This window comes from Kryptolebias marmoratus, linkage group LG17, assembly GCF_001649575.2.
Source record: "Kryptolebias marmoratus isolate JLee-2015 linkage group LG17, ASM164957v2, whole genome shotgun sequence".
In the NCBI taxonomy this organism is placed as follows: domain Eukaryota; kingdom Metazoa; phylum Chordata; class Actinopteri; order Cyprinodontiformes; family Rivulidae; genus Kryptolebias; species Kryptolebias marmoratus.
In genome coordinates, this window is record NC_051446.1 from 6,953,910 (window position 1) to 6,981,170 (window position 27,261).

General features: G+C 38.8%; 1 protein-coding gene across 1 annotated transcript; it reads left to right on the top strand.

The window, feature by feature from the left end:
* rab3gap1 (RAB3 GTPase activating protein subunit 1) lies at window positions 1-26,738 on the top strand. Its single transcript, XM_017437054.3, has 24 exons — window positions 1-97; window positions 217-272; window positions 1,180-1,258; window positions 1,360-1,492; window positions 2,887-2,965; window positions 3,541-3,660; window positions 5,861-6,026; window positions 7,619-7,718; window positions 8,021-8,102; window positions 10,869-10,937; window positions 11,557-11,630; window positions 11,944-12,036; window positions 12,900-13,072; window positions 13,700-13,804; window positions 15,124-15,296; window positions 15,513-15,567; window positions 16,585-16,890; window positions 17,680-17,817; window positions 18,664-18,891; window positions 19,706-19,802; window positions 20,575-20,678; window positions 22,307-22,422; window positions 24,781-24,883; window positions 25,842-26,738. The coding sequence occupies exons 1-24, from the start codon at window positions 80-82 to the stop codon at window positions 26,073-26,075; spliced, it is 2,901 nt and encodes a 966-aa protein (XP_017292543.1). The 5' UTR covers window positions 1-79; the 3' UTR covers window positions 26,076-26,738.
* Window positions 26,739-27,261: the final 523 nt, after the last annotated feature.

Sequence of the window (27,261 nt, forward strand, 5' to 3'; positions counted from 1 at the left end):
CAACCGCCACTAAACTCCAAAAGAAGAAGAAGAAGAAGCCGAAGAAGAAGACCGACGTCAAAACCAAGGGCTAATAAACATGCCAGCTGACGATGATGTGAGTGTTTTTTCTCCCGTACCAAAACATCACAATATGTCGTATTTGAAACGAGTACCTTTCTCAACAAAATTAAAATGATCTCTTGATAAAAAAAGTAACATGTCGTCCTCCTGCAGCCCGAGTCCGAGGTGTTTGAGATCACCGATTTTACCACCGCGTCCGAATGGGAACGGTAAGCTAAACCTTCAATAAACCGACTGTTCAGGGTCTCGTAGGCTTTATTATTAAACATGTTGCTGACTTCATTTAAATTGGATAAGCTCTTTGGAGCTCTTTGTGTTCATGTTGTTGAGATGACTCAGATGAACTTAGTTTAATCCGAATTTCAACCAGCAAGCGCACAAGTGGGGCTCAAAATGATTGAAAATACATCAGTCAGCCATAAGAGTATGACCCCTGACAGATCCCAGTGGCACCTGAATATGATTGGAATATTCACAAAATATTCTCTGGTTTTGTGATGTAAAAACAGGACCATGATTCATAATTTAAAAACTCTTGCCAACTTAATGTAACATATATAGCCAAAAATACATCAAAAAGCACACAGGAAAATGTATTTTGGTTTGATGAAACTAAAGTTGAATCTTTTGGGCACAGTTAAAAGGTATGACTAGCACAGAAACAACATTGTGCATCACCTAAAGCAGGGGTAGGCAACCCTGGTCCTGGAGAGCTACTATCCTGCATGTTTTTCTTGTTTCTCTGCTCCAACACACCTGATTTGAATCAATGGATGATTAACAGGCTTCTGCAGAACATGAAGAGGTAATTTAAGTACTGAATCAGATGTGTTTGAGCAGAGAAACAAGTCAAACATGCAGGATAGAGGCTCTCCAGGACCAGGGTTGCCTACCCCTGACCTAAAGAATACCATCCCCACATTGGAGCATGGTGGTGGCAGCATCATGATGTGGGCTTGCTTTTCTGTGGCTGCAGAGGTTTAGAGCATGACATTTGGTGATTCATTTTCTGACTGTTTGTGTCAGACCTGTTTAGCATACGTCCTGTTGTTGTGTATGTGTCTCAGTAACTCCTACCTCTGAGCTCAGCTCCTCTACGTTTTGTTACGTTTTCAGGTTTGTGTCGAGAGTGGAGGAGGTGCTCACTGACTGGAAGCTGACTGAAAGCTCTGTGGAAAGATGGTCTTCAGAAAAAGTGATCTTTTTGCTTTTAACAAATTCATGAATTTGTTAGAATGTACTTTTTTAAGTAATGTTTGTTAATGTTGTTCATTACATCACGTTATTCAAACACAGGGTGACTACGTCAATGGGACTTGGGAGGAGGAGTGTGAGGATATAAACTTTGCTGACTACAAGTTCTCCATTACCCACTTCTTTCTCAAAGAAGAGTTTGAAACGGAAGATGTAAAGGACAAGTCTGAGGAAGGTACAGCTGCGATAGAATATGGCAAAAAATTCTGTATTTTCAATCAAACTTCTACACTCATTAGCTTTTTTTTTCTTTTTTTTGTATTTGCAGTTATATTATTAAATGGTTTGGTCCAATTTTATCCCGAACTGTCTCATTTAGTTTTTGGTCCGGTGATTGTAAAGGTTGGGCCAATAAGAGCAGCAGTCAAAAATCTGCTAAAATTGTGTCAGCTGCATGCTGGTAGGAGTTAGTTTATAATCCCCCATCCATATTTATTTGATTAACATGTATTAACAAAGGTAGGCCAAAGAGGAGACATATGGATGCAGTTAGAGAGGACATGGAGGTGGTTGGAGTGAGGACAGAGGACACAGAAGACAGAGTTAGATGGAGGAGGATGACTCTCTGTGGTGACCCCTGAAAAGGGAACAGTAGAAAGAAAAAGAAGAATACTATCTAAGTCGAGGAAGGTGAACTTTTCCACTGAATTTTAATAATAATATTAATGGTAATAAATAAATCCCAAACCACAGTTGATGTGTTTGCTTGTTGCTAGTTTTTCCTCTGTAAAATTAAAGATCCCTGTTGCCATCACATTTCCAGCAGATAATCTTCACTATAAAGGGCTTCTGTGACTAGGACAGGCTTCCTAGGCAGTCTTGAACAGTAAAGAATTTATTTGTAGTATTTTCTTGTCTGGATAGGTAAGGAAAACAAAAATCAAAGTTTCTGAAAACAGTTTAGTCAAAGAAGAAGAGTGCCTTTTACATTTATTATAACAAAAAAAAATTAAAACCCCAAGGTATTCCCGTCATCTTGCATGGAAGGCATTTATAAATGAGAAACAAATCAACTTTTTTGTAAATCTTTCCAAGTTTTACCATATGCTCTACTTGCAGATTATTTAACACTTGATATTGTGCGGACTTGTCAGCCAAAGTTTTCATTTGTAACAACTGGTAAAGTTTTGCAAAAGGTTTGTGCATTTAGTGCGCAGGCATTAAAATTTCTGGCAAAATTGTTAAATATATCTGAACATTTTAGGATGGAAAATGATGACATTTTAAATTGGAAGTGTAGGACCTGCGCTAAGAGCTGTGGAAAACCTCCAGAGCGACCTCTGCACATCTTCAGTGTGTCAAGAGTACTGAGAAATAAAATGATGAAAGATTGAGATGTTAATGTGCTACTCTTGAGTTTTTCGAACAGCTTGAATATGAATGAATTAAAACAGAATTAATTCTTAAGCTTCAATACATCGATTAAACATTAATAAAATAGTGTTTTTTTTTCTTCTATAGCACACAACACATCAACATCTAGTCTCCCCCACATGTTCATTGTTTTCACATCCAGGTTATTTATAATTCGTCATCTGTATCTGACTCAAAGTTTGTTTTTGCATCCAGATACTTTGCCCTCAGCTATGCAGGATCTCCTCTGTATGCACAATGATTTCCCTCCTCGAGCCCACTGCCTCGTCAGATGGTGAGTTTATCACTCGCGTCTGTGTCTGCTCATTTAGCAAAATATCTCGCAAACCAATGAACAGATTTTTACTAAAACTCTCAGAAAGTAATCGTTCCATGTACACGTACAACTGATTAACCTTTGGAGGCAACCCAACTCAAGATGGCCGCCATGACTAATTGAGAGTTTCATTTAAATTCAACCAATGGTTCATGATATATTTTGCTAACAGACAAACAGGGTTGACTGCATCAGTTAATGCCAAAGCTTTAAGCAACGATCTTGTGCAGTGAGTAGCACTTGGAGTAGGGGAATGACTCTCAGCTACAGATATTTTGCTAACAGACAGCCACGAGCAAATACATTACCATCCGCCTGTCACATTTTGGTAGCGGGCGATAATCACAGTTTTAAGCAGTGCTGTGTCTATAATAATAAAACAAAACAAATTGAACAAGCTTAGAGCTATGTGTAGTTACATTTTGACATATACATTGTGATAAATATTACTGATTGTTTACTGACTGATGTTTAAGTTCTGCTTGTGTGTTGTTCCTGTGAATGTTCTGCTTCAACTGGTTTCGTGATGACAGGTACGGCCTGCGAGAATTTGTGGTCATCGTCCCAGGAACAAACTGCGAAGCCATCATCAGTGAGTCCAAATGCAATTTGCTGCTCAGCTCCATCTCCATCTCTCTGGCCAACAGCGGTTGGTGAGTCACTTTATCACTTGCTTGTAGGGGAAATATTCAGACCCAGACACATTTGTTGATATGTTTCCAGAATAATCAAGAAACAACAATTAATATGATTGGCCAAAAAAAATTGGTCTCTTCAGTCTCAGAAACTTTACTTCTTGTCATCACGCATTTTAGTGAATTTCCGTTTGGCTTTTTTTTGTGTTTTTCTGTCAATAGTGGTGCCTCCTGGGTCTTCTTCCATGAAGCCCATTATGATTTATAGTGTGACAGATGGTGTGATCAGAAAGTGACGTACCTTGATCTTTGAGCTCAGCTTGAATAGTTTTGGATGATTTCCTCGGCTCTTTTTGTTCCATCCACACTATCTTTCTGAGCTACCAGGGGGGGCATTTCCTCTTGCGTCCACGTCCACGTCCCGGGAGGTTGGCTACAGTTCCATGAGCCTTATACTTTTTAATAATCTTGCCAGCTGTGGTCAGAGGAACATGAAGCTGCTTGCAGATGGTCTTGTAGCCTCCATCTTTAACATGAATATCTATAATCCTCTTTCTGAGCTCTTCAGGCAGCTCTCACCTTTGCTGTTCAGTGTTGTGACCACAACCAAACCAAACTACCCAGAGGCTGTTTGTTCCCTTTAAACAGGCAGAACAGCTAATGAAAAGCTTGAAGGCTCCAGTGATACTAATTAAGGTAAAACATTTAGTTTGAAACGTGACTATAATGCAAAGATTAATCGTCTTTTTAAGGATACCAGCAAATCTGTTCATACTAGTTTAGCAGGTCGATTAACGACTAAAAGTTTCAATCCACTCATCGTGGGTATGAACATCATATTCATTTGGAGCTTTTATTGATTTGAACCATTCCTTTTCCAGGGTTGAATGATGAATCAACGAAAACCTTCAGTAACAATTTAAAAAAACAAAACTGGTTAACATTTGAATTTGTGGTTTTTCTCTAACCCACACAGGCTCAAATGTATGCATACACCCTGCTAATATTTGGTTAGGTGTCGCTTGGAAAATTGCACCTCAACCACACCCTTTTTGTATCCATCAACAAGCTGCTGGTGTTTTTCTGGCTGATACCTGAATTAGTAGAGTTGACTTAAATTGGTTGTTTTTTTTCTGCATAGACCCAGTTTTTAAGCTCAGAGCTTTGGGAAGGCTAAGCTTAATGTTAGCCAGTTTTGTCCAATCAGAAACCAGTTCTGATGTGTGTTTAGGATCACTGTCCTGTTGGAACAGCTAACCAAGTTTCTACAATCTAGCATTTCATTTGAGCTGAATTTAAAGAATTTGGAGGTAGTCCTCCTTTGTCATTATTCAATCCAGTTTATGCAGTGAACCAGCAGTGCAACATGATCCTCCCACCGCCGTGCTCAACAGCTTGTACAGTGTTCTGAGGTTTGAAAGCCTCACCTTGACTCCTCCAAACATCCCTCTTGTCATTGTGGTCAAATAACTTCATAAAACGTTTCTCCAGGAGGCGTTTGACTTGACTTGTGGACAGTTTCGAATTTCAGTTGCGCTTGAAGGTGTGGATTTTGGAGCGGGGGCTTCTTTTCTTTTTTTTTTTTGGATGGCACCTTTTCAGTCCACGTTGATGTAAAACTGGCTTCCATGTGGACAAGGACACTGATGTTCCAGCAGTTTCCAGTTCATGTTAGGCTTGAGCCTTGGTGATTACTGGGTTGTCTTTGAACATCCGAACCAATTTCCTGTCATCTGAGGGGGACAGATGAGGATTGGGCAGTACAATAAGTGCTGTCAAACAAATCCTTTCTTTGCTGACAAAGAGAAACTACCGGCTGCAGTCAATCATGATCATCAATGAGGAGGTAATAGGCCTCGACCGTGTCAATTTAAACCACATTTTTCAACCTTTAACAGAACTCATTAAAAGCTTTTGGTCAATGTATGTGTATACAGTGCTTGAGCCTGTATGTAAAACTTTGACCAAATATGGATTAGAGAAAACTCTCAGTATGTTCAATTTTTTGCACCCATTTTTAATCCTTGAAGTTGTATGTTTAATTGTTCCACTCTGGAAGAAGAAAAACAATTTGAATAATCAATTTAAAGCCTTAAATTGACATTCATGCTCTTGATAAGTGTATGCAAATTTGTGATGCTACCATCCTTCGCTCTAATGCTAAAGTGAACATCAAAAAGTAATATCTGCCTCCTTGTTTATTCTTTTCTTTTTTCAGTCAGGTCCCAATGTTCGTGCAGATCCAGCAGAAGTGGAGACGGATTTACGCTGGAGAGTGCCAAGGACCAGGTGTGCGCACTGACTTTGAAATTGTCCAACTGCGCAAGGTGCCGAGCCAGTACAACCACTTGTCTGGCCTTCTGGACATCTTCAAGTCCAAGATAGTAAGTGCTGTGGAGTGAAGTACTCGAGTGAAAACCAGCAGGATGACAAACTGCAGATGGTGCTTGTGTGATAGGCAGTGTTTGAAATCCACAAAATTCACAGTCTTATTTTGTGCATACAGGTTTTCTGGCGTGTAATCTAAACCAGTATATCTTTATATCTTGAAATATGGCATGTTTTTCATTGTTCTGAGCAGGTAAAGTTTCTATAAGCAGCAGTGCCTTTGTTTGCTTCTTCTGCACTGCAGTGAAACAGCAGAAAAAAGCAAATGTTTAATTACAGGAAAAAAGGGAAACAAATCCCATGAATGTTATGAAACCCTTGGGGCACCTTTTAAAATGACTATACACTCTTTACCTTTGCGTCCCAAAATGGTACACTTTATAAAACTATTATAAATATTCAATTTATATATATTTTTTTCACTTTCACTAAATTTAATTTTTCTACAGACTTAGACCTATCCAGAGATATAAAGTTTTTCATATTTTGTAAATCTTTTTCGTGTTTTCACTATGTGAAATACTGTGTGAGAATACTATTTTCACTGTATCCTCTCTAGAAAGAACCGCTATACAGTTCAATCTCTGCCTGACAAGTAGGTGGTAGAAATATAATTTTTTAAATCTTATTTATTTCCTCTTTATTTATCAGGAACAGTACAATTAGATGCAGTGGGCATATAGTACATCTGATGTTATGCACAAAGCATTTTTTTAATTAATTCACAGCTCCAGTCCCTGGCTGCACTTTTCAAAGATAAACAAACAAACAAACAAAAAACATATAAAACATAAAGCTACAACAAATTGAGCAGGATAAAACTAGAATTGAATCTACAATATGAAAACACTGAAGAATAAGAAAAAAACTTCTTAAAAAATTTTCTAATACTTTCACACAATCGAGAAAATCCTACCTTATTAAAAGCTAAACTATTAATACTATTAACAGTGTAATTCGAACAGCGAGTTATGTGTCTGTCTTCTTTGATTGAAGCAGTTATTTTTTTTGAACTCAGAGATGAAAACATCTCTGAGTTCACATCGACATGCAGGTGGATGTCGTGAGTAAATCCAGTTTGCGCTGTCAAACTCTCCTGCATGCTTTAGACAAGTTCTTGCTTTAAAACACCTGATTTAAATGAATGACTTGTGGACGTGCTTCTGAAGAACTTGATGATTTGGTGAGGAGGTAATTAAAGCGTTTGAATCAGGTGTGTTGGAGCAGGAAAACAACCAAAACTTCCAGGACAAACCTATTGTTTGTGAGGTTAATTTGTGTATCTCAGAGTCTGAGTTGCAACAATCCCTGAGCATTACTTCTGCCTAGAAGTCTTTTAGGACTGGATAAAATAATAATCAGGAGTCACGCACCCTGCAGTTCAAGAACCACCGCGTTAGACTGACTTGAAACTGGACACCCAGCTGAAACAAAAACTCATCTGTAAGCACTGACGTCCACCATCACCTACAGAGTGAACTGGACACGGTTTTTATCATGCAGCATTATTTTCTGCACTATTGCTGGTTTAAAGAAACTGCAATAAATAGATATTGTCTTTTTTTTCCCCCCTCTCTCCTTCGGTTAGGGTTGTAACCTGCTCCCTCTGCCACCAGTTGACGTCGCCATTCGCTTCACCTATATTCTTCAAGACTGGCAGCAGCACACGTGGCCTCAGCAGCCTCCAGGTGGGCACACGAAAGCAAAGTTTGCTCCTTTATTTTGTTTTTACGACAAGGCTGTCAATTTTTACGCCATGTTTATTATTCTACACGTACGAAAATCCACTGTGCCTGTAATGTTGCTGCAGTAATCACAGTTACTGTAAGTTGTGTCAAAATTGCTTTAATTCTCACATTAAGTCCTCATAATTAGATGATCCAACTTGTGACTGCAGATTTATACCTGTGAATTGCGGAAGATGTGAGGAACTAATGCTGTAAGTTAAGTTTGTGTTGTTGATTTATTTATTTATTTATTTTTTAAAAAGACTTTGACACACTCCTCGGAGGAGAGGTAGGAGGAGTGGAGTTTGGAAACCTTCCATTTGGAGCCTGTGAGGAACCAATCAGGTAAAAACACTGTCTGCTTTCTTCTGTTAAAGCTTGGGTGCCAACCAGTTCCTACCTACAAAAATAAAAATATCTTATCACTTTAGTGATATTGGGCTAATATCTTATCACTAATAAGATATTAGCCCAATTCAGATTTACAAGGTGTTCCACGGTGTTCTGCCATAATTTTTAGAAATAGTTCACCTTTCTGTTTTGTAATTCTCATCACAGCTGAACTGTTTTATTGACATGACTGACGGTTGTTTATTTTTCCCCATTTGTAAGCACCTACGAGCATTTTATGAAACATTAACTTGTTTCATTGTCCCTAAAATAAAATAAAAAAAAATTAGGAATATCTTGTCACTGCTCCTTCTGAGCTACTGACAGGGTGTTAATCACATCTGCTCCCTCACAATTTGTAGATTTTACTCATTTTTATTTATTTTAATTGTGAGTCAGGTTTATGAAAATGGTAAATGGTCTGTTCTTATATAGCACCTATCTAGCTAATCAGTCTACTCAAAGCTCTTTACAACACAATCTGCCCTCATTTACCCATCCGCACACACATTCATACTTCACTCTGCTGCATCTCTACAAAGCTAGTCTGAATAAATAATTCTTTAGAGACTAATCAGTGCTTTAGATCACATTTATTCATACACCAATGGGGCACATCGCAGGCAAATATGGGTTTAGTGTTTTTCCCAGGGACACTACAACATGTGGCTGTATACAGGTGGAATCAAACCTCTAGCTGTCTCACTGGAGGACGACTGCTCTAACCACTGATCCACAGCCGCCCTTTAAATGACATAGGGTCATTTCTTCTCTTTGTGCTATTGTATAGCATTGGATCTCATTGTGTTGAATTTGAACTCGCATTGAATCATGTCGTATCCTAATGAACAGGTGAATCGAGTCAGTTTTTGCTGCTTTTGTATCATTTATGCAGGGTTTCCCCCAGAAAAAAGCTAAACCTGGTGGTAGGTGGCCGATCGCTGGCTGACCTTGATTTAGTAAAAAAAAAAAACAATCGTTGAAGTTGACAGGAAAGTTGAAAATATGGCTGTTTATTATGGGATATTGTAAGATATTTGTGTCAAATATTTACACAACTACAGTTTTACAAAAAGGCACTTTTGAAATACTATTTTTAAACAAAAGTTGTTTGCACCTAATTTAAATCCTAATTTAAGTCACATTTACAAATAAATTAAATGAACATAAATGAAAAAGTGCAAACAGAGCACCAACACACGTCTCACGTCAGGCCAATGAATAACAACAGAGAACTGCTGTACTGTACTGTGCTTTTTGTGGCACAGGCTGCATGTTGGATCACTACATGTAACAAAACAAAGCATATCTAATGCTGAATTTAATAGTATCAATTTAATGGTAAACAAGGATAAATTAGCATGCGTCATATTAATATTTTCACTAAGTACCAAACATGCTTACCGTATTCGGTCTTGTAAAGCCACCCGTTAAATTTCAGCTCAACTACCAATTGTGGTCTATAAACACTCCTTTTTATCGGCTGCAGCAGTAATCTCCTTCGATGGGTTTTGAACCGTTTGATTATCTTTGTGATCTCTCATAGAGGGATCATATAAATGCTGATACAGGCGAACCAGCTCCACTAGAGCACCAAAATCATCCATTTTGAACGGAGCGCGGCGTGCACGCAGTTCTCCCGAAGTTACAAAAATTGTGAGGTGCACGACCACGTGACGCAACACCGCGCGGTGCCTTCGCGGAGGGGCGGGGACAGCGTGATTGTGCCACTGTTGGTGCGTGCGGTGATCAACGCGCGGTGGTGGTGCGGGTGGGGGAAAAAATGTGTGTAAAAAATGACGTATTTTACAATAAACAAGCGGAGCTGAGCCTGGCGGTGGGGGCGGCAAAGCCTGGCAGCCCGCCAGGCTTATAATACACCGGGGGAAACCCTGTTTTTATGTATAGAATTGTTGACAGTGTGTCGAGATGCGTGTTGTATCGGTCACAAACCAAAGACCCCCCAACTCGCTGGCTTGTCAATCAGTTGTTGAAATCAGAAATTTTAGTTAGGCAAAGTCAGAAGAGCCCCACTGCCCAACAATTTGTGCCATTCTCAGAGAATAGATGAACACTTTGACCATGCAGGTTTTACTTTTCTAAACATTGCATGCTTAATTGTGAAAGTGCTGTGGGCCTTTAATTCACTGCTCAGAGAATTAATGAACACCATAACCATAAACCATAAAAATACAAACTAAAGTAGAATTAACATGTATTACACATTAAAGGAAAATGCTCTATATGTATATTAAGGAAGAAAAAGGAAAGTTTAGATAGTAAAATTGTGTTTTTAGAGTTACTTGTTAGTTGTTTGTTAAATTAGCTGACAGTAGACCCCAAGAGGCCTGATACCACTGTATACATGTATTTATGTATATGCTGTATGTGCAAATCATGAAGACATTTTTGCACAGTACACCATATGTACAATATATCTACACTAAACTTAATGCTTGACTACTACATGAGATTAAACGGTAACTCCTTTTAAAATTTATCAGCACAATTGAAAAAGTCAAGACACTCAGTCCAGGTGAACATGTCAGAAATCATGACTTTTGGTTTCTTTATGCCGAAACAACATACTCTTGCAGTGTGTTTTAAATACTTCTGAAGGCTTATGTGCTTCTGTTTGTTTTATAATGCAGCATTCACTTAGTAATATAAATCTTTTTTTTTGTTTGTTTGTTTGTTTTTTACCCCTCGTGGCTTTTGAAGTGAACTTCACCTGGCAGCCACCTGGCCTCACCTCACAGAGGGCACAGTTGTAGATAACGATGTCTACAGGTAAGAGTCTAAATTCACAAATGTCCTTGAATTTGTCTTTAAAAAAACCCCAAACAAACAAAACCTAAAACTCCTCATGAATAAACAGAGAATATGAAGCCGTGTTACGGTTTCTAAGGTCTGCTGTACTCTTATCAGTGCCTGCTGTGATTGTTTTTGTATGTTTGTTTGTTTGTTTGTTGCCTCTGCCCCCTGCAGAAGGGCGATAATGTTGTTGCCTGTGTCTGTGAGTGTGGATGTGTTTGTTTATCTGTCAGGCTAGCAAACTATCTCATGAACCACTGGACAGATTTCAATGAAACGCTCAAACTAATCATTAGACGTACATCTTCAACTGATTCTTTTGGAGTCAGCCTATTTAAGATGGCCACCACAGCTAAGCAACCTTAGCAAAAAGGAAAATGGCTTAAATGCAGTCATTTTGACAGATATTGACCTAAAATTTGGTGTGGTTTAGTAGCTGAGAGTCAGCGCTACGTGATCGCGCCAAATCTGCTTTTAAGACTTTGCCATTAACCATTGTAGTCAAATCTGTCTGTTAGTAAAATATCTCTCGAATATTGACGTGGACTGGTCTGATTTTACCCTCTGCTGCTGGTTTCTTTACATCATCCTATAGTGACCTTGACCCTCTACAAGCTCCTCACTGGTCCGTTCGCGTCAGAGCAGCTGAAAACCCTCAGTGTTTACTCGGTAGGTTTTTCTATTTATTAATTTACTTTAAAATATTTAGTTTATATCTTATCCGTTTACAGTCCAGCTTCACTGTAGTCCCATGCTGTACAGTATGATGTCTACGTTTCAATACTACTTTTGCACACAGAAATATGTATTTCAGTGTTTTAAAATAAAAATGTATTGTTTCAAACAAGCTATTATTTTTTGTATGGAGATCACGGTGAAACATCTGTGACGTTTTCTGTCAGGTGGTCTGCGTTTGATTAAAGTGGTTTAATCTTCCAAAAACGTTTTGTTTATTGGACTCATTTTTATCGTATCCATGTAGGTGACTTTGTGACAGAGTTCTTTAAGCTCTGCTGCAGGAAGGAGTCAGTGGAAGAGGTTTTAGGACGAGGATTTGCTGAAGAAGAAGGCCAAGGTCAGTTTTCCTGCCTTATATTTAGAACTTTATTAAAGGTGTGGTTACTTGAGCAAAAAATTTCCTAACATAAGCAAGATTTTTACTGTATGGTGATAGAATAAAGAAATACTGGTACCACTTTATAATAAGGGTGCCTTTTTATAAGGTTTTTTTGCTTAATCATGAGTTTGTAAACACTTTAATAAGCATTAATATGCATTTATAAAACAGTTAAAAAAGACCATTCAAACACTGAAGCAGGCTCACTATTTGGCAAAATCAAGTGCTGTACTTTTCTTCATTCAGGTTTTTATTTGTTTCTCGGTTTACTTTAAAAAAAAAACAGACTTCATCAGAAAGATATTCTTAAATTACTAATGAATAGTTGATAATGCAGTTATTAAGCTGTAAACATTTAATAAGCAGTTACAGGGCAATAGCTGAAAAGGACAATACTGATTTGTTTCTTGCTACATAGCGAGCCAACATCTTCATTCTCACTGTTTACCTGTATTGTTCATAAGTTAGATGTTAAATAGCAAACATTTGTCAGCATTTGCTGATATAAAGGTTGCTTTGACATGTAAAGATATTTAGTTTTTAGAGATGAACTAAAACAATGACCTTTACTTGAATGAATGAATAAAAGTAAAGCACTTGATTTGCGTTTAATAGTGAATGATGTTTAGTAACAGTTTTATGAATGCTTTTCAAAGGGTTTACAAATCCATGAATAACCGGTTTATAAAGCAGTACTAAATCATAACGATACCCTGATTGTAAAGTGGTACCAAAATACTTTTTATTCACAAAGTCATACAGTTTTCAGACTGGTTGTTGCTTATTGTCGTATTGTTCTATCATTTTTTTTCCCCCTGCAGAAAATAATGACATCAGCTCTGCTTTGTCCAAACTCACGGAGCCAGCAGCTACCGTACCTTTAACCAAACTGTCCGTCTCCAGTATGGTGCACAGCGCCAGAAAACACATCCACCGCCGTAGGCACATCGATGAGTCACCACTTAACATCGAGATCCTCAATTCAGTCCTCTTGGTATGGATTACATACGTTTTATTTCAGTGTTAATTGCTGAAATGTCAGTGTAATTTTCAGGGCTTGAAATGAAGACCACTCATCTGACAACCTATCTGGTTAGGCCCCCTTCACACTTGATCTTGACCCCACTACGACAAAAAACATCAAGCAGAACGTGGATGGTCTTTGCAGGTTCTTGGCGAGGTCTTCAGGGGGACATTAAGATCACTGCGGGCTCCTTATTGCAAGTTATTGTCGCCAACGTCACAATGATTGAGCATGCAGAACACTTCTCTGGCAAGGTGGAAGCATATTGAGGACCTGGGTGGAACATCGGGGAGCGTATCGTCTTGCTGCTGAGTGGTGTTTCCTCCTCCACAGCAAGGCTGAAACCGTCTGCGTGGTTAGGCCTGAGTATTTGGGACTTCAGAGCATAGCAAGGTTGTCATCTAGTGTGAAGGGGCTTTTAATAGACATTCCTTCAAAAGACACATTTGTGTCACACTTGAATTTAGTGTTGACAAGATTATCCAGAAACCATGTTCTTCAGTAGGTAATATAACGTATAATTTGTTTTTGTGTGTGTGTTTATTTATGTGTACAACCTCATATATTACTATGTTTAATTCATGTAATTTTTTTCAGTATCTGTTCCCAGATGCTGCTGTGGAGAAGTCATCAGACAGTAAGTCCAAAACAGCCCAGTCAAGCTTCCCGAAGACACCCGAGTCAGAGAAAACCCCTGAAGATGTATGTTTGACCACCTCTACACTCTTACTTCTCATTCATACCTGACAATAACATGTGTCCTGGCTGATCCAATCACAGATGGACAGCTCTGAGTACAAGTATTTAGACCTGTACTTTGTACCTACAAAGCATTTTTAGTGTTTTAGTGAGTTAACTTCCGCTTCAGTTCTTACCTGAGGTCTGTTACTGCGGAAATTGGTGTTCCAGAGCAGGCTAGGTTTTTGGATGAAGGATTAGACATGTCAACACACCATCTCTCAACCAAACCAGTCGTTTAAAAAAAACAAAAGAAATAAAGTCATCGGTGGAGATCAGTGGGGGTTTGTTATATTTAACATTTAAAAACTGTCTTCACGAAAGACTTCAGCAGAGCTGAATACTTACTGTATGTTACAGAGAACAGATGGCCACTCCAAAGTTGGTTCATAAAAATAGTTTTTATTCAAAAAAATAATTAAAATAAATACTTCTAAAGAAAAAAAGATTTCTTGTTGTTTTATAATAAAAATGAGAGTCTGAGCACAGAACTTAATGTATTCGCCAAACTGTCCGTCTGTATGTTTATGTTCATTTTCACACACATATGGTAAAATGTTTGAAAGCCTGACTAAGGTCGTGGGTTAGCTGTAACATTTGTAATGGAACATTATAGAAACCGGCTGACAAAAAGTAACTTGTTTAAAATAAACCCACACACTGGACTGAGCCGTTTTCATCTTTGTTCATCATTTAGTTTAAAACGGTATAAAAACAAAATGAAGTTCTGACTTTCACATCTCAGTAAATAAGACCTGCAGAATATTAATTCAATTTTAAAAGAGTAATGGTGAGATCTGCTCATGCTTTACTGCTGTGGCAGTGGTATTGGTAGGCCTGTTAACTGAGTTTGTGCATTCGCCAGCTTTTTAGTTTAGCTGGCTTTCCTTCCACCTTATTGACTGTGATTGGTCCCCTGATGCAGCTCCACCTATTTTATATAAACCTACACAGATAAATAAATGTAAACAATCCTACAACCTGCTGGCCCCCAGCAGATTGACTGATGTTTCTGTAAAACACTCTGAACTCAAAAATTACTCAGAAATGAACATCTCTAGACATGCCTGCGTTTAATTTACAGTGCATCCGTCTTATGTACACGTATGCACCGAGTTTCTATATTACTTTTTGAATCTCTTTATACATGTTGGCAAATTCCAGGCATGGTCTTTTTATGATCATTTTCCAAGTCGTCTTATATTGTATTTTATTTCCAGCTTTTTTTAATTATTTGGAGTCTTTAGTTGGTTGTTGACCTATTTGGGCTTCTTTTACTTTAGAACCTGTTTCTTCAGCTGAAGTCAGCACCCACCGACAGTCTGACCTACCGGTTAGCGTTATGTCTCTGCATGGTCAACTACAGCTACAGCGGCTTGCCAGCTGTTGCTCACCTTTGGCAAGAGTTTGTTCTGGAGTTGCGTTATCGCTGGGAAAACAACTATCTCATCTACGGGTTGGTACGATTTATCTGCATAGCTTCACATGAATAGTTTAATGTTGTAATACTCTGTCATAGGATTTTGATGCAAGTCTTGTATGGGTTTGGGATTTATGTGATTTGCAATTTTTGTCATAAACTGTTGGCTATGTAAGGATAGAAATTACAAAGTAAATACATCTAGAATATCAAACATCTGTGAAGTTATGTTCTGTATTGCCTGATCTCTAGGTTGGCTGGTGGACCTCCTGATCTTCGCTGTTGTCTTCTGCATCAGAAGTTCCAGGTACCGCAAATTCTAAAACGTTCAGGATAATTAGACATTTTTTATTAGAAAATTCTGAAAAAAAAGGCAAAATATAAACGAGGCAACAAGCGCACCGCCTCGTTCTGGTTTGGTGAAGCAGCTGAGCTTAAAGGCAACGTTCCCAAATCATTGGTCCATCTGCAACTACTGAGGTGGTTCAGGCATGAACATGACCCACCGGGAGGAGACCCCGGGCCAGACCCAGAACTCACTGGAAGAGATATATATCCTCTTGGGCCTGTTGCATTCGTGATCCGAGTAGAGAAAGATGGATGGTTGGAAAATAGACAACATGTGTGGAACACACTGTATATTTTTCCATCCTTTGTTATAAATTAATAAAAGGGAAGATTCAGCTGCTTCATCTCTGCATTTCTCTCTCCTTTTTTTTCTCAGACTTGGACCTCTAGCTATAATAAGAGACAGTCTGTTTATTACATCTTACTGATTTTACACAATGATCCATTGCACATTAACAGACACAGAAACAGTGCTATCTATATTTTGAAGACCGTTTGAAATTCCAGAAATAACCATTCTCAGTGGAGGTGGACCCTGTTTACGTCCTGTCAAACCTCCTCCATCCAGCATGGTAGTTTCAGTGTAAAAGCCTCTTTGGATGACTCATCAGATTGTACCTCCTTTGGCAGGTGGCAAGTCACACTAAGACCACAGGCTGCCTGTAAAACCTTTATTTTCTATTTCCTTTTGGATGCATTTTTAGGCTTTCTAGTCTCGTCACAACTCTACAGTCTCAAAATATGGGGGGAAAAAAAATCACGCTTCTGTTTCTGCTCAGGAATGATCTCATTTTTTATCCATTTTACTTTTGTTTTTGTTGCTTGTTGGACGATCAACAGAAAAATACACGAACGGTTGTATCTTTTCTAGAAAACTGTAAGTCACAATAATATAATAATAATGGACAGTAATGAGAAGAGGATTACACCTTTGTTCATTTGTCTGTGTCTAAAAGCGAACGTTGTTGGTTTTTAGATGCTGAACTGCTGTATTGAGAGGAAGAGGGCCAGAGACGAAGCTCACAGGGAGGGGTGCAAGGACAAAGGAAAAGGAGCTGTGTCCGGTTCAACAAGAGAGGTGTCTCAGGGGAAGCTCCGGGATTCAGCAAGTGACAGCGAGGAAGAGTTCTTCGAGTGCTTAAGTGACCAGGAGGAGATGGAGGCTTCACAGTCTGAGGGGGGAAAGGAAGGCGGTAAAGGCAAAGCAGAAGGCAGGCTGCACCCCTACAACAACATGACTCTGCTAAACTCTGCAGAGCCTCTTTATGTTCCTGTAACTCAGGTATATTGTCTCTGTCTCACTGATTAACACTCTTCTGTAAGTCTTTAGGGGGATTAGAGTGAATTTATGAAGAAACTTTGAAGGCTGTCGGTGCAGCTCCTGCTCTTCCATCAGCTTTCTTCTGTAAAGTCCATAAATAATTTAGAAACTACTTTAGTAATAATCAGACAAAATGCTAATGTTTTGATGTATAAACTGTACAGCACTGTGAAAATAAGAAAGTGTTGGAAAATTCAGACAGCTTAAAAGTTAGTGTGTGACATCATCTCACTCAAGTTGAACATAATTTCCCAAAATCGTAAAACTTAAACTGTAATTGAGTAATAAGCTTTAAAGACATCAAAATGCCAGTTCAGTCATGTTAAATCTCACTTTCTGTGACCCTCTTTTACTTTAAATGATGTTTCAGCTGTGAAGCATGTCTGAGCTGTGGAACTCCAGAGAGGACTAGGTTTTACCACAGATTTAATAAATTTCATAATTTATTTGACTTTTTTGTCAATTTTGTCTTCACTGTGTGATGTACTGCTACCAGAAGTCTGAGCACACTATTCCTGAGCCGAGTGTTTTTATGGCAGGGTTTCTAACTACCAAAAAAGAGAAATGGTGAGCTAAAAATTGGGATGGAAACATTTAATTAAATTTTAAGCTGAATAGTAATGATGGTAGTTTTAATGCTTATGCATTGTCACTAATAAAAATCAACGGAACGCTACATTAGCTAATTGTATTGCCCCTTTGCCTTGTGCTGCAGGTGATGATTAGTTGGTGTTTGTGCTTCATTCTTAGGAACCTGCTCCCATGACAGAGGATCAGCTGGAAGAACAGTCCGAAATTCTGGCCAAACTTGGCACATCAGCAGAAGGGACTCACCTCCGTGCTCGGATGCAGAGTGCATGCCTGGTTTCAGACATGGAGTCTTTCAAGGTAAGACAGGCGCACCAACACTTTGCAGACATTTACCTGCAGTTCTTGTCAAACTGCAAGGCCGGGAAGAAATAGTTTATTTATTTTATTTACAAAACCTTTCCCCAAAGAAACACATTATCCCATCGGTTCCTTCAAAAACATTCTTCTCTGAAATCTACTTCAACATACCGGCTCTGTTTTTGTCTTTATATGCTACTTTTAGCTTGTAGCTACTTTCTTGCTAAGTTTAGCTGTTAGCTACAGTTTTTCTAATATTAGTGTTGAACTTCAGCTTTGCTCCATTAAGTGTTCAGCTTTGGTTTTGCAGATTTAGCTTTTAGCTTGTTTTAACTCTAACAATTTATTCTTCAACAAATTTCAGTAAAGTCATTCAACACTCAGCATCTACGCTGCATTTTCTCAAAAACATGCCATCGTTGTAGCTTCGTGTAAACTAAACTATGAGTTGGTGGTACAAGCTATTAAAATATGTTGAGTTCTGCCACGCAAAATGTGTACAATTTCCAGGATTTCATCAGTATCTGGCCACAAAGGTATTCAGCAGGAACATGTGATTTCTCACATTACTTTATAGTGTTGGGAATAATCACAATAAACAAACTCTCCTAGTTTATAAACACAACTGCAACTTTATTAAAGACACAGCAGCAACTTAACGTCCTTAAAAAAACATGAAGGAAACAATCTGGAAGAAAAGCTGCTGCTGGCTTTTTACCTATCAGAAAACACATTGATAGATTTGAGCGCATCAAATGATACAAAAAGGAGCATCACTGAGCTGAATCCTGTTTCCTCCCCTCAGCCATGAGAGCTGTTCATGAAACTTTTCTTCTCCCTTCACAGGCAGCCAACCCTGGTTGTGTTCTGGAGGACTTTGTGCGCTGGTACTCGCCAAGGGATTACGTAGAGAAGGAGGAGGTCGATGAAAAGGGGAATAAAGTTGTGACCGGAGAGCTGAGTGCAAGAATGAAAATCCCAGGCAACATGTGGGTGGAGGCATGGGACATAGCCAGGGTTACACCTGCACGCCGCCAGAGGAGACTCTTTGATGACACTAAGGAGGCAGAAAAGGTATTTGTTTAGCAATCAACGAACAATAGAGTGATAGTTGACACTAGAAATTAAATGGTAAATGGCTTGCACTTGTATAGCGCTTTATCTAGTCCAATGACCCCAAAGCACTTTCACACATTCATATAAGCTACATTGTAGCCACAGCTGCCCTGGGGCGGGCTGACAGAAGTGAGGCTGCCATCACACCGGCGCCACCGAGCCCTCTGACCACCACCAGTAGGCAAGGCGGGTGAAGTGTCTTACCCAAGGACACAACGGCTGAGACTGACAGAGCAGGGCCTTGAATCAGCAATCCTCCGGTTACAGGACGAACCCTTACTTCCTGAGCCACTGCCGCCCCGTAGGAAAATCAATTAATTAGGAAGTTACGAATCAAAAGAAGTTTTATTTGTCATCATTCAAATCAGTTTTTCAGAGTCCTGACCTCAGATCTGCATATGTCACTTATTTCCATGTTCCAGTACCTCTGATTCTGAAAATGATGATGACTTAAAATGCTTTTTTAAAAACCCTGCACAGCCCAAGAATTACTTGTTTTTTAATTTAGCTGTTATAATTCAATTTAGTTATTCACACGGTGCCATTTTATAACAAAAAATAACGGGCCCCATTCAAAGCTACTTGCATACACTCCAGTTCAGTTTCGATGAATTTTAATCCAGTACACTGAGGCATGAATCCACCAAAGGACTTCATAACTTTTGCAATACTAATAATAATTTTGTGCATCCATTTAATTCACAAAGCCTGCCAGCCAAAACAGTGTTGCTGAAAACAAGCCGAGTGGAAACTAATTTGTGTGTGTGTTTAGGTGTTTCATTACTTGGCGATGCAGAAACCTGGTGACCTGGCTCGTCATTTGCTCCCCTGTTTGCTCCATGCTGCTATTCAGAAGTTGAAACAGGAAGGTGAGACTTTTTTTTTTTTTTTTTTGCTTCCTAAATTTGTTGACAGAATATCTGCCTGATTTCCATCATTTCTGGAATGGCTGTGAAGATGAAGCAACAACAAAAGAAGGTTTTCTAAATCTCAGTAATGTTTCAGTTTTTTGAATTATTTGGACTTTTGTTTAGCATTCTTTAAAAGCCACTCCGGTCTTAATATCTACTGGAGGAAAAGAAATTCACAACTTTACAGCCTTGTACAAAAGTTAGTTTGGACTTTTTCGCGAAAATCAATTTTTTTGTACTAATGTACCGAAAGAGGGTGTTGAACTCATACGTTTTTATAACAAGTCTTGAAGTTCTGCCTAATACCAGCTATTGTTGCTCTTACTGATGGATTTGCGCAGCAGCTGCGATCCAACAGTTGTTCGTAGACTACGTTTCTGACTCAAAAAAGAAATAAAACTATCTGAGACTTTGTTTTAGCAGGAAAAGCGAATACAAGACAACTCACTCAGTAAGTTTTGTGTTAAAAGGTAGTTTGCCTTAAGTTTGTCCAACTACAGTTTCCTTCAAACTATAAATATATTAAACAACAAAATGGAAAATATGTAACCAAAAAAGGGAAATGATTATCCTGTGTGAAGAACTATTTCTGAGTGAAGTTCTGAAAAGGTTATGAGTATTCCTGTTACAAGTATTCCTCCTACTCTGATCACCTATTTTCAGATGATTCATTCAGTCTGTGTTGTTCATGTCTCCTTTCTTTCTTTTTCATTTATTTTCTTTCTAACAGACTCAAAAGGGAACACTACATCAGTTGAAAAAGACATTCAGCAAGCTACAAGTCAAGCCAACAAGCTGCTGCACAGTGTCAACTACGACTACAAGAAGTTAGAGGTCAGTGACCGCTAAAGGTTTTTTTCCAAGTGGGGTTCTGTGGGACGGTTACAAACAACTAATGTCTTACCTGCTGTAGATATTGTTGTGGCAGCAATAAATGAATTTCCAGGCACCGTTAGATGAAATCACTCAAGCAGGTTTATTTATATAATGTGCACAGAATATAGAGAGCATTAAAGACAATGAACAATCAATATCAGAGTCCCAGGTCTGAACAGGGAAGCTCCGAATCAAAGCTCTCGCCCCCCAAGTCAACACAGGTGCTTTTATTAAAGATATTGAAATACTGGACCAGAAGGAGGAGTTAGGGAAAGGCAAGTCAGTCTGGTTCCCAAGGGAAGAAAATTCAACATCACTTCTATAAACAAGTTCATTCTGTGAGAACCCATGGGACTTGGAACAGAAGTCATAACATTATCAGGACTTATAAACAACAGGTGTTACCCTATAGTAAATTTTGCCATTACAATAGCTCTTTGAATGACCTGAGAACCAGACTGACGAGTCAACAGCTAGTCTGAGCGAGGCCAAGAGCAAAGTGGATCGCTGCCACTTTAAATGAACTCCTTGTTGTTTTATAAACCTTCACGTTGCCACCAGATTTACATTACATAGGTCAGGCCTATTCAACAAGTAGCCCACAGGCTCGATCAGGTCCAATATAAAATGTTGGACCCCACGAAGTTGCCAGAATCCCATACTGCTTTGTCTGAATATAATGCTAATAATATACTAATCAGAATTACTTCTATACCTTGAGCCTTATAATGAGCTGGCAGAAGTCTGCCTTTGTCATTAGGCAAACAAAGATCTTGTCTGTTGGAGCTCAGAACATCTGTTGGGGATCAGTCTTGGACACCACCACACAAAATGTTTAATCAGTATCTGTTTAACTGACTGAGCTACAGCCATTTATGTGTTAAAGTCAGTTGGATGTAGAGTCTGTGTTAAATCAGGTTGACTTACATGCATTGATGACTTTCTGGGAGTCTTATTAAAGTTCATCCTGTGATTTATGAAATATTTTGGTAACAGACAGACACACTTCATCTTTCAGCAGCAGTCCATAATTATTGTCTATGGCCCTCCAACTCACAGTAATTTATATATTTGGCCCAATTGTAACAGAAGTTCAATAGCCCTGACAGATATTCCAGCAGAAATGTTATGATGTTCCTGCTAATAGTTGCTCATGCTGCACTGGAAGTGTTACAGCTAGCTGCTGCTGCGATTACCACTTACCCATGTAAAGAATTGAGGCACTGAGGCTCCTTGGTTGTGAATCACTTATGCTAAGAAAGTCTCCTATTTTTAAGTTAAAAAGGTGATTTTTCATTTATTTTATTAAGCTCACACCAAACAAATGATATTCAAATAATAATGTTTCTAATTGGTTTAGCTGTAATTAGTTATTTCATGCTAAAAGAAAGCTCATGTAACACCATAACCGTGTGCAGGGGAGTAGGCTGGACTTAAAGCCTCACATCATTAGTGTTAGACTCTGGTTCCAAAAATACAACATGGCAGCTGGTGTAAACTGGTTCCTGCTACTTTCAGCTCCCAACTGATTTCTGTGAACCTCTTCTTGCTGCTTTTCCATCTTTTCTGCTTTTCTTTTCTTTCAGGATTTCATTAAGCAGTTGGTGGAAATGGAGACAGTCATCACCAGAGCTCGTTCCCTCAGGGCCAAGTTTGCTGTTAATGAAGATGATCATGGAGATGCCACAGATGAGCTGGAGAAGTAAGTTACGCATCATTTTTACTTTTTCTACAGTTAAGAAGAAAAAAATCTTTTCAATCAAATGTTTGGATTTATCTCCTCCTATAAAGGTCTGCAAAAGCACCTACACTCAACAAAGGATTCATAACTATTTGTGACGCAACCTGTTATTTTTTTAGTCCTTTCATTCATTCATTTGTGCTTTAATTTTAAAGGCATGAAAAATTATTTGAGCCTAAATAAAGATCAGATCCTCCAGGAGGATACCAAAGGATTCCCAAGCCAGAGAGAATATATAATCCCTTAAGATTAGGGTCTGCCTCTGAGTGCTCCAAACACCTCCAGGGGGAGGCACAAAGGAGGCATCCTAATCAGATGCATGAACCACCTCAGCTGACTTCTTCAGGGGAGCAGAAGCTCTACTCCGAGCTCCTCCTGGATGACAGAGCTCTTCTCTTTATCTGATCCCAGCCACCTTACACAGGAAGCTCATTGCAGCAGCTCGTATCTGGGATCTCGTTCTTTTGGTTATGATCCATGTGTCATGAACATAGGTGAGGCCAGTAAATCAAGAGCTTCAGCTTTCGGTTCAGCTCCTTCCTCACCACGACAAACCAGAGCAACTTCCTCATTACTAAGGACAAAGTCTCGATCCGTTGCTTCGTTTCCAGCTCCATCCTGGCTTCACTCGTGAAAAGGACTCTGAGATACTCGAACTCCTCCGTTTAAACAGCATAAACTGCCCTCTTCCATTTATAGTCTGTAGCAGGACGATGTAAGACGGGTGTGCTTACTCTTACTACTGTTTAAGCTCTCGTTAGAAGGGGGCACGAGGGGTGCTAGTGAGCAAGATGGAGTAAAGACGGATATTTCAGAGCTCCTGCAGGCCTATTAACATTTTTGTTAACTTCTCACTCATTGTGTCCTAAATCGGATTAACAAAGGTTTTGGACTTTAAAGAAGTCTATTTTTCTGGCTCTAAAATCAATGTTGATAAGACGGAGGCAATGGATGTCAATAGCAATATCCCACTGAGGGTTAAACAACAAAGCGGTTTATTACAAAATTAAAATAAATAAATTTAAAAAAAAAGCTAAATCAGCACAACAACAAAAAATTACCACTGAGAACTTGGGAAGTTTATAAGTTTTAGTATTAGGGAAATACTCTGAATTATTCATTCAAACCGTTATATTCACTTTAAAATGATTTAACAAGGATAACGCTATGGAAGCAAGAATGAACCTTTATGATCTGAAGAAAGACTGATTATAAATTAAAACATGAGAATCTTTTAAACAGAATGTTTGATATCAGGATCTGCATGTGCATGACTTTAAACGGTTTAGTCCATTTGAGAAGTCTTTCACTTTGGAATTTAGGTCAGAAGAATGTTAATAATTCTGCCAGATTGTCAGATTAGTTTGGAAAAGATAGGCTGAAGAGGTTGATTGGTCCTCAGCATAACCATGGAGAGGAGGCAGGTTGAGGCTGAAAAGTTCACTGATTATCGGCGGTCAGGTCACCAGAAATTGTGGCGATGGCTTTGAGAAGTGGTCGGATACTCCTCAGCTGATGGATGAGCGGTTCTTTAACTGGACTTGTCGCCTAAAGTTAGAAATGGTTCTTGTTAACTTTTCTGAGGTTTTTTTTACTTCTGTACCTTGCAAAAAAAAACTCTAGACAAAATGTACGCTTTCAACTTAGGTAAAACAAAATACGACCAGACAAAGATAAGCAAAGACAAACTGACTAAAAACAACCGAGAACGAGCCAAGGTCCTTGTTTTATCGAAAGTGAAAGACGTCAAATAACCATCAACCATTCAAGTATCTGATAAGGTCAGAAACTTGAGCGTCTGTACAGACAGCTTATCTTTTCCTGTTCAAAAGAGGTTCTTTTAGCAGCATCACTGGACTGTCTCCTGTAATGACAAAGTAATAAAATGTGTTAAACCGTTTGACTAATTTCTTATCAGATAAATGAACAAATAAATCATCAATATTTTTTCAACACATTTCGAAAGATTTCACAATTAAAACATCAATTTAATCTCTGCATATGTTACGTTTGTTTATCTATAGACTTTTAGAAGTGTAACTGCTGAGTTTGTGAAGCCTTAGTAAACAATTTATCCAGACAATACCAAGAATTCAGTCATAACAGAAGGATCTTTAAGACGGAATAGTTGCTGGAAAGACGAGTTTAGGTTAGAGGTCTTAAAAGAAGGGGTCCCTTCATGCTAGAAGTCTCAGTATCACTATCACAGAAAATCGAACGAGACACATCTGGAAGTTCGACAGCAAAATTTGACATTTGTGTGTAAATTGTTTCCTTTGTTTTATTTAACAAATTTCAATGTCATTTATTTATTTACAGGTTTGTAAGCTCCCTGCTTGAAGAACCAGAGGTTGTGGTAATCGGAGCTGGCCAGGGCCTTATTGGAAGAATCATCCACAGGCTGTTTTCTAGTGCTCAGCGGGTAAAGCAGACACACACACACACACACACACAAGCTCATATTCTTTTTCCAACAAGTGATTATAATCAGAGAGCAGAAAGCTTTAACTTACATTCCACTAGCATGTTGACATCTCCATCAAAGGAAGAATCTTCTGGACAATGATCGCAAAGTGATTCTACATTCTTGCCCTTACTAAATGTTTAAAACCATATTTGCTTGATTCTGCTTCCACCTCGCTTCTGTTAAAACAAAAAGATGAAATCATTAGTACGACTATTAAAGCCTGACAGATCGTTTTTGCGACAGAAGTTAATTTTGGATGAATAAGTGCATCCAAACTACTGACTTGTGCTGTCCATTACGAGTTAGATCCTACTGATCTGAAGGACCACAAAAAAAAAAAAATGAAAATCCTCCCTTCCCTTTCATCCTGTAGAGTATTAATGAGGTCAGGAACTGATGTTGGACAAGAAGGTTTGTTCCAGTTCATCTCAAAGGCACTCTATGGGGTTGAGGTCAGGGCTCGGTGCCCGACGTTCTGATTTTTAATCAGGAAACTGTCCAATTGATTTACACAGAGGAGCAAATCGTACTACAGACATTCACCGGGGGGGTACACCACACCCTCTATGGCTTCAACTTCCAGCTTCCTGTCCTATCTCTAGTTAGAATAAAAATGTCTAAAATGTGTTAGTCAGCTGAAGATGAGTGGTCTAGCAAAAGCCTTGACTGAAAAACCTGAATTCAACAATTAACATGTGTCCAAATACTTTTGTTCACATAATGTATGGATATTGTTGTAGCACACTGTGGATCTGACCCTCAGGCTTTGAGTTTGATGCTGCTGAATGTATGGATTTTTTAAAATTGTTTTTTAAGAGTAGTTCCTATTCATAGGTAACATGGGTATACACTTAAAATATATCAGAAATCTGTCTTTCCCGGTTTTAATTTGGCACATTGTTTTTGTCCCCAGGCGGCTCTTCTGTCTCCTCTGGATGAAGATTTGGAGCCGGACAGGAAGTCGTCCGGTGAAAGTAGGAAAGTCCCAGACTTCCCGCCTCCAGCGGGCCGAGAGGTTCTGCTGCGGACCTGTGTTCCCCGACCAGCGCCGTACTCCAAGGCTCTGCCTCAAAGGCTCTTCTGCGTGTTGATGAAGGACGAATTCAGACTGGCCGGGGCCTTTTCTTCAGACACTTCATTCTTTTAACTTACCGTATCTTCCATTTGTGAATGATAACTTACACATTTAACAGACATTTAAGAGCCAGGAGATGAGTCTTGGTGGCTTAAAATATTTGAATGTTGCTTTTTACTACGACATCCCATATCTGTTGGCTCATGCTTTCTGTAATTTGATCCTTAACTGTAGATAAAAAAAACACATTGTTTGGATTCGACCACAGCTTATTGTGTTCAGTGGAGGCAGTTCAATGATAAGAGCGCATTATGACTTTATCAAATACATATAAAGAGCTTTGAATGACCTACAAAACACAAGTCTTTCTTTAGATGTGAACTGTTAGTGGGGCATTTAGGCTTTGGTTAAATGTACAACTGATTGCTATCACTTCATTTGCAAAGATGTTAGTTTTAAACTCAGAGGTGGTTTACTGATCATACATCGTCACATTACTGGCCTAATATGTCCTCCTTCAGACATGTTTTTTTTTTATTTGCTTGGACCATGTCAGAGCATTACACTAGAGGTTTGTTTTTTTTTTGTCAATTTTTCATCTTTATGAATAAAAAAAAGAAATCTGTTGTAGTAAGCTTTGCTATTTCACCAAAATGTAAATTTTTTTTATTGTACTGTCATTGCATATACTGTAAATTTCTGAAAATGAAATAAATAATGGGTAAAGTAAAAATATCTATAATTTGACCTCATGCTTTTCTTGCTTTGGGTACAATTTATAATTATTACTGAGTTTAGCCAACTTTTACTGGACAGCACGGTGAGCCAGAGTTCAAGGCGCGATGATCAGAGCGGGTGTTGCAAGAAAAAGATTTGGATTTTGAATTTGCCTTTGGTCAGAGTGCACATGTTGATGTTGGCCCTGTGATGAACTAGTGAACCCTACCTCTCATATCCCCACCAGCTGACGTTTATTATATAAATGCTGGTTCAGCATTCACACTATTAATTTCCTTTTTATTTTTTTGACGTTTTCTCTTTCGATCTGACGACTTCTGCATACTTCACTATTTTAGCCATCGGTATATCCTAACATTCAGCTCATTCAAGATGCTTGTTGTGACCTTTGGTTTTTGGAACTTTTGGACTTTTTTTTTTATCAAGATGTCCTACAACTACCACCTGCAGGTTGTGGAAAAGTCTGCACATCCAGACTGGGAGTCTTCAGTCACCAAAGGAGCCACAATCATTTTCATCC

What these genes read in the sequence shown, in the direction of transcription:
- rab3gap1 (XM_017437054.3), top strand. An exon ending in AAAGGACAAGTCTGAGGAAG is followed by an intron (nt 1,493 to 2,886) that starts GTACAGCTGCGA and finishes TTTTGCATCCAG; the next exon opens with ATACTTTGCCCTCAGCTATG. An exon ending in TCAGAAGTTGAAACAGGAAG is followed by an intron (nt 19,803 to 20,574) that starts GTGAGACTTTTT and finishes TCTTTCTAACAG; the next exon opens with ACTCAAAAGGGAACACTACA.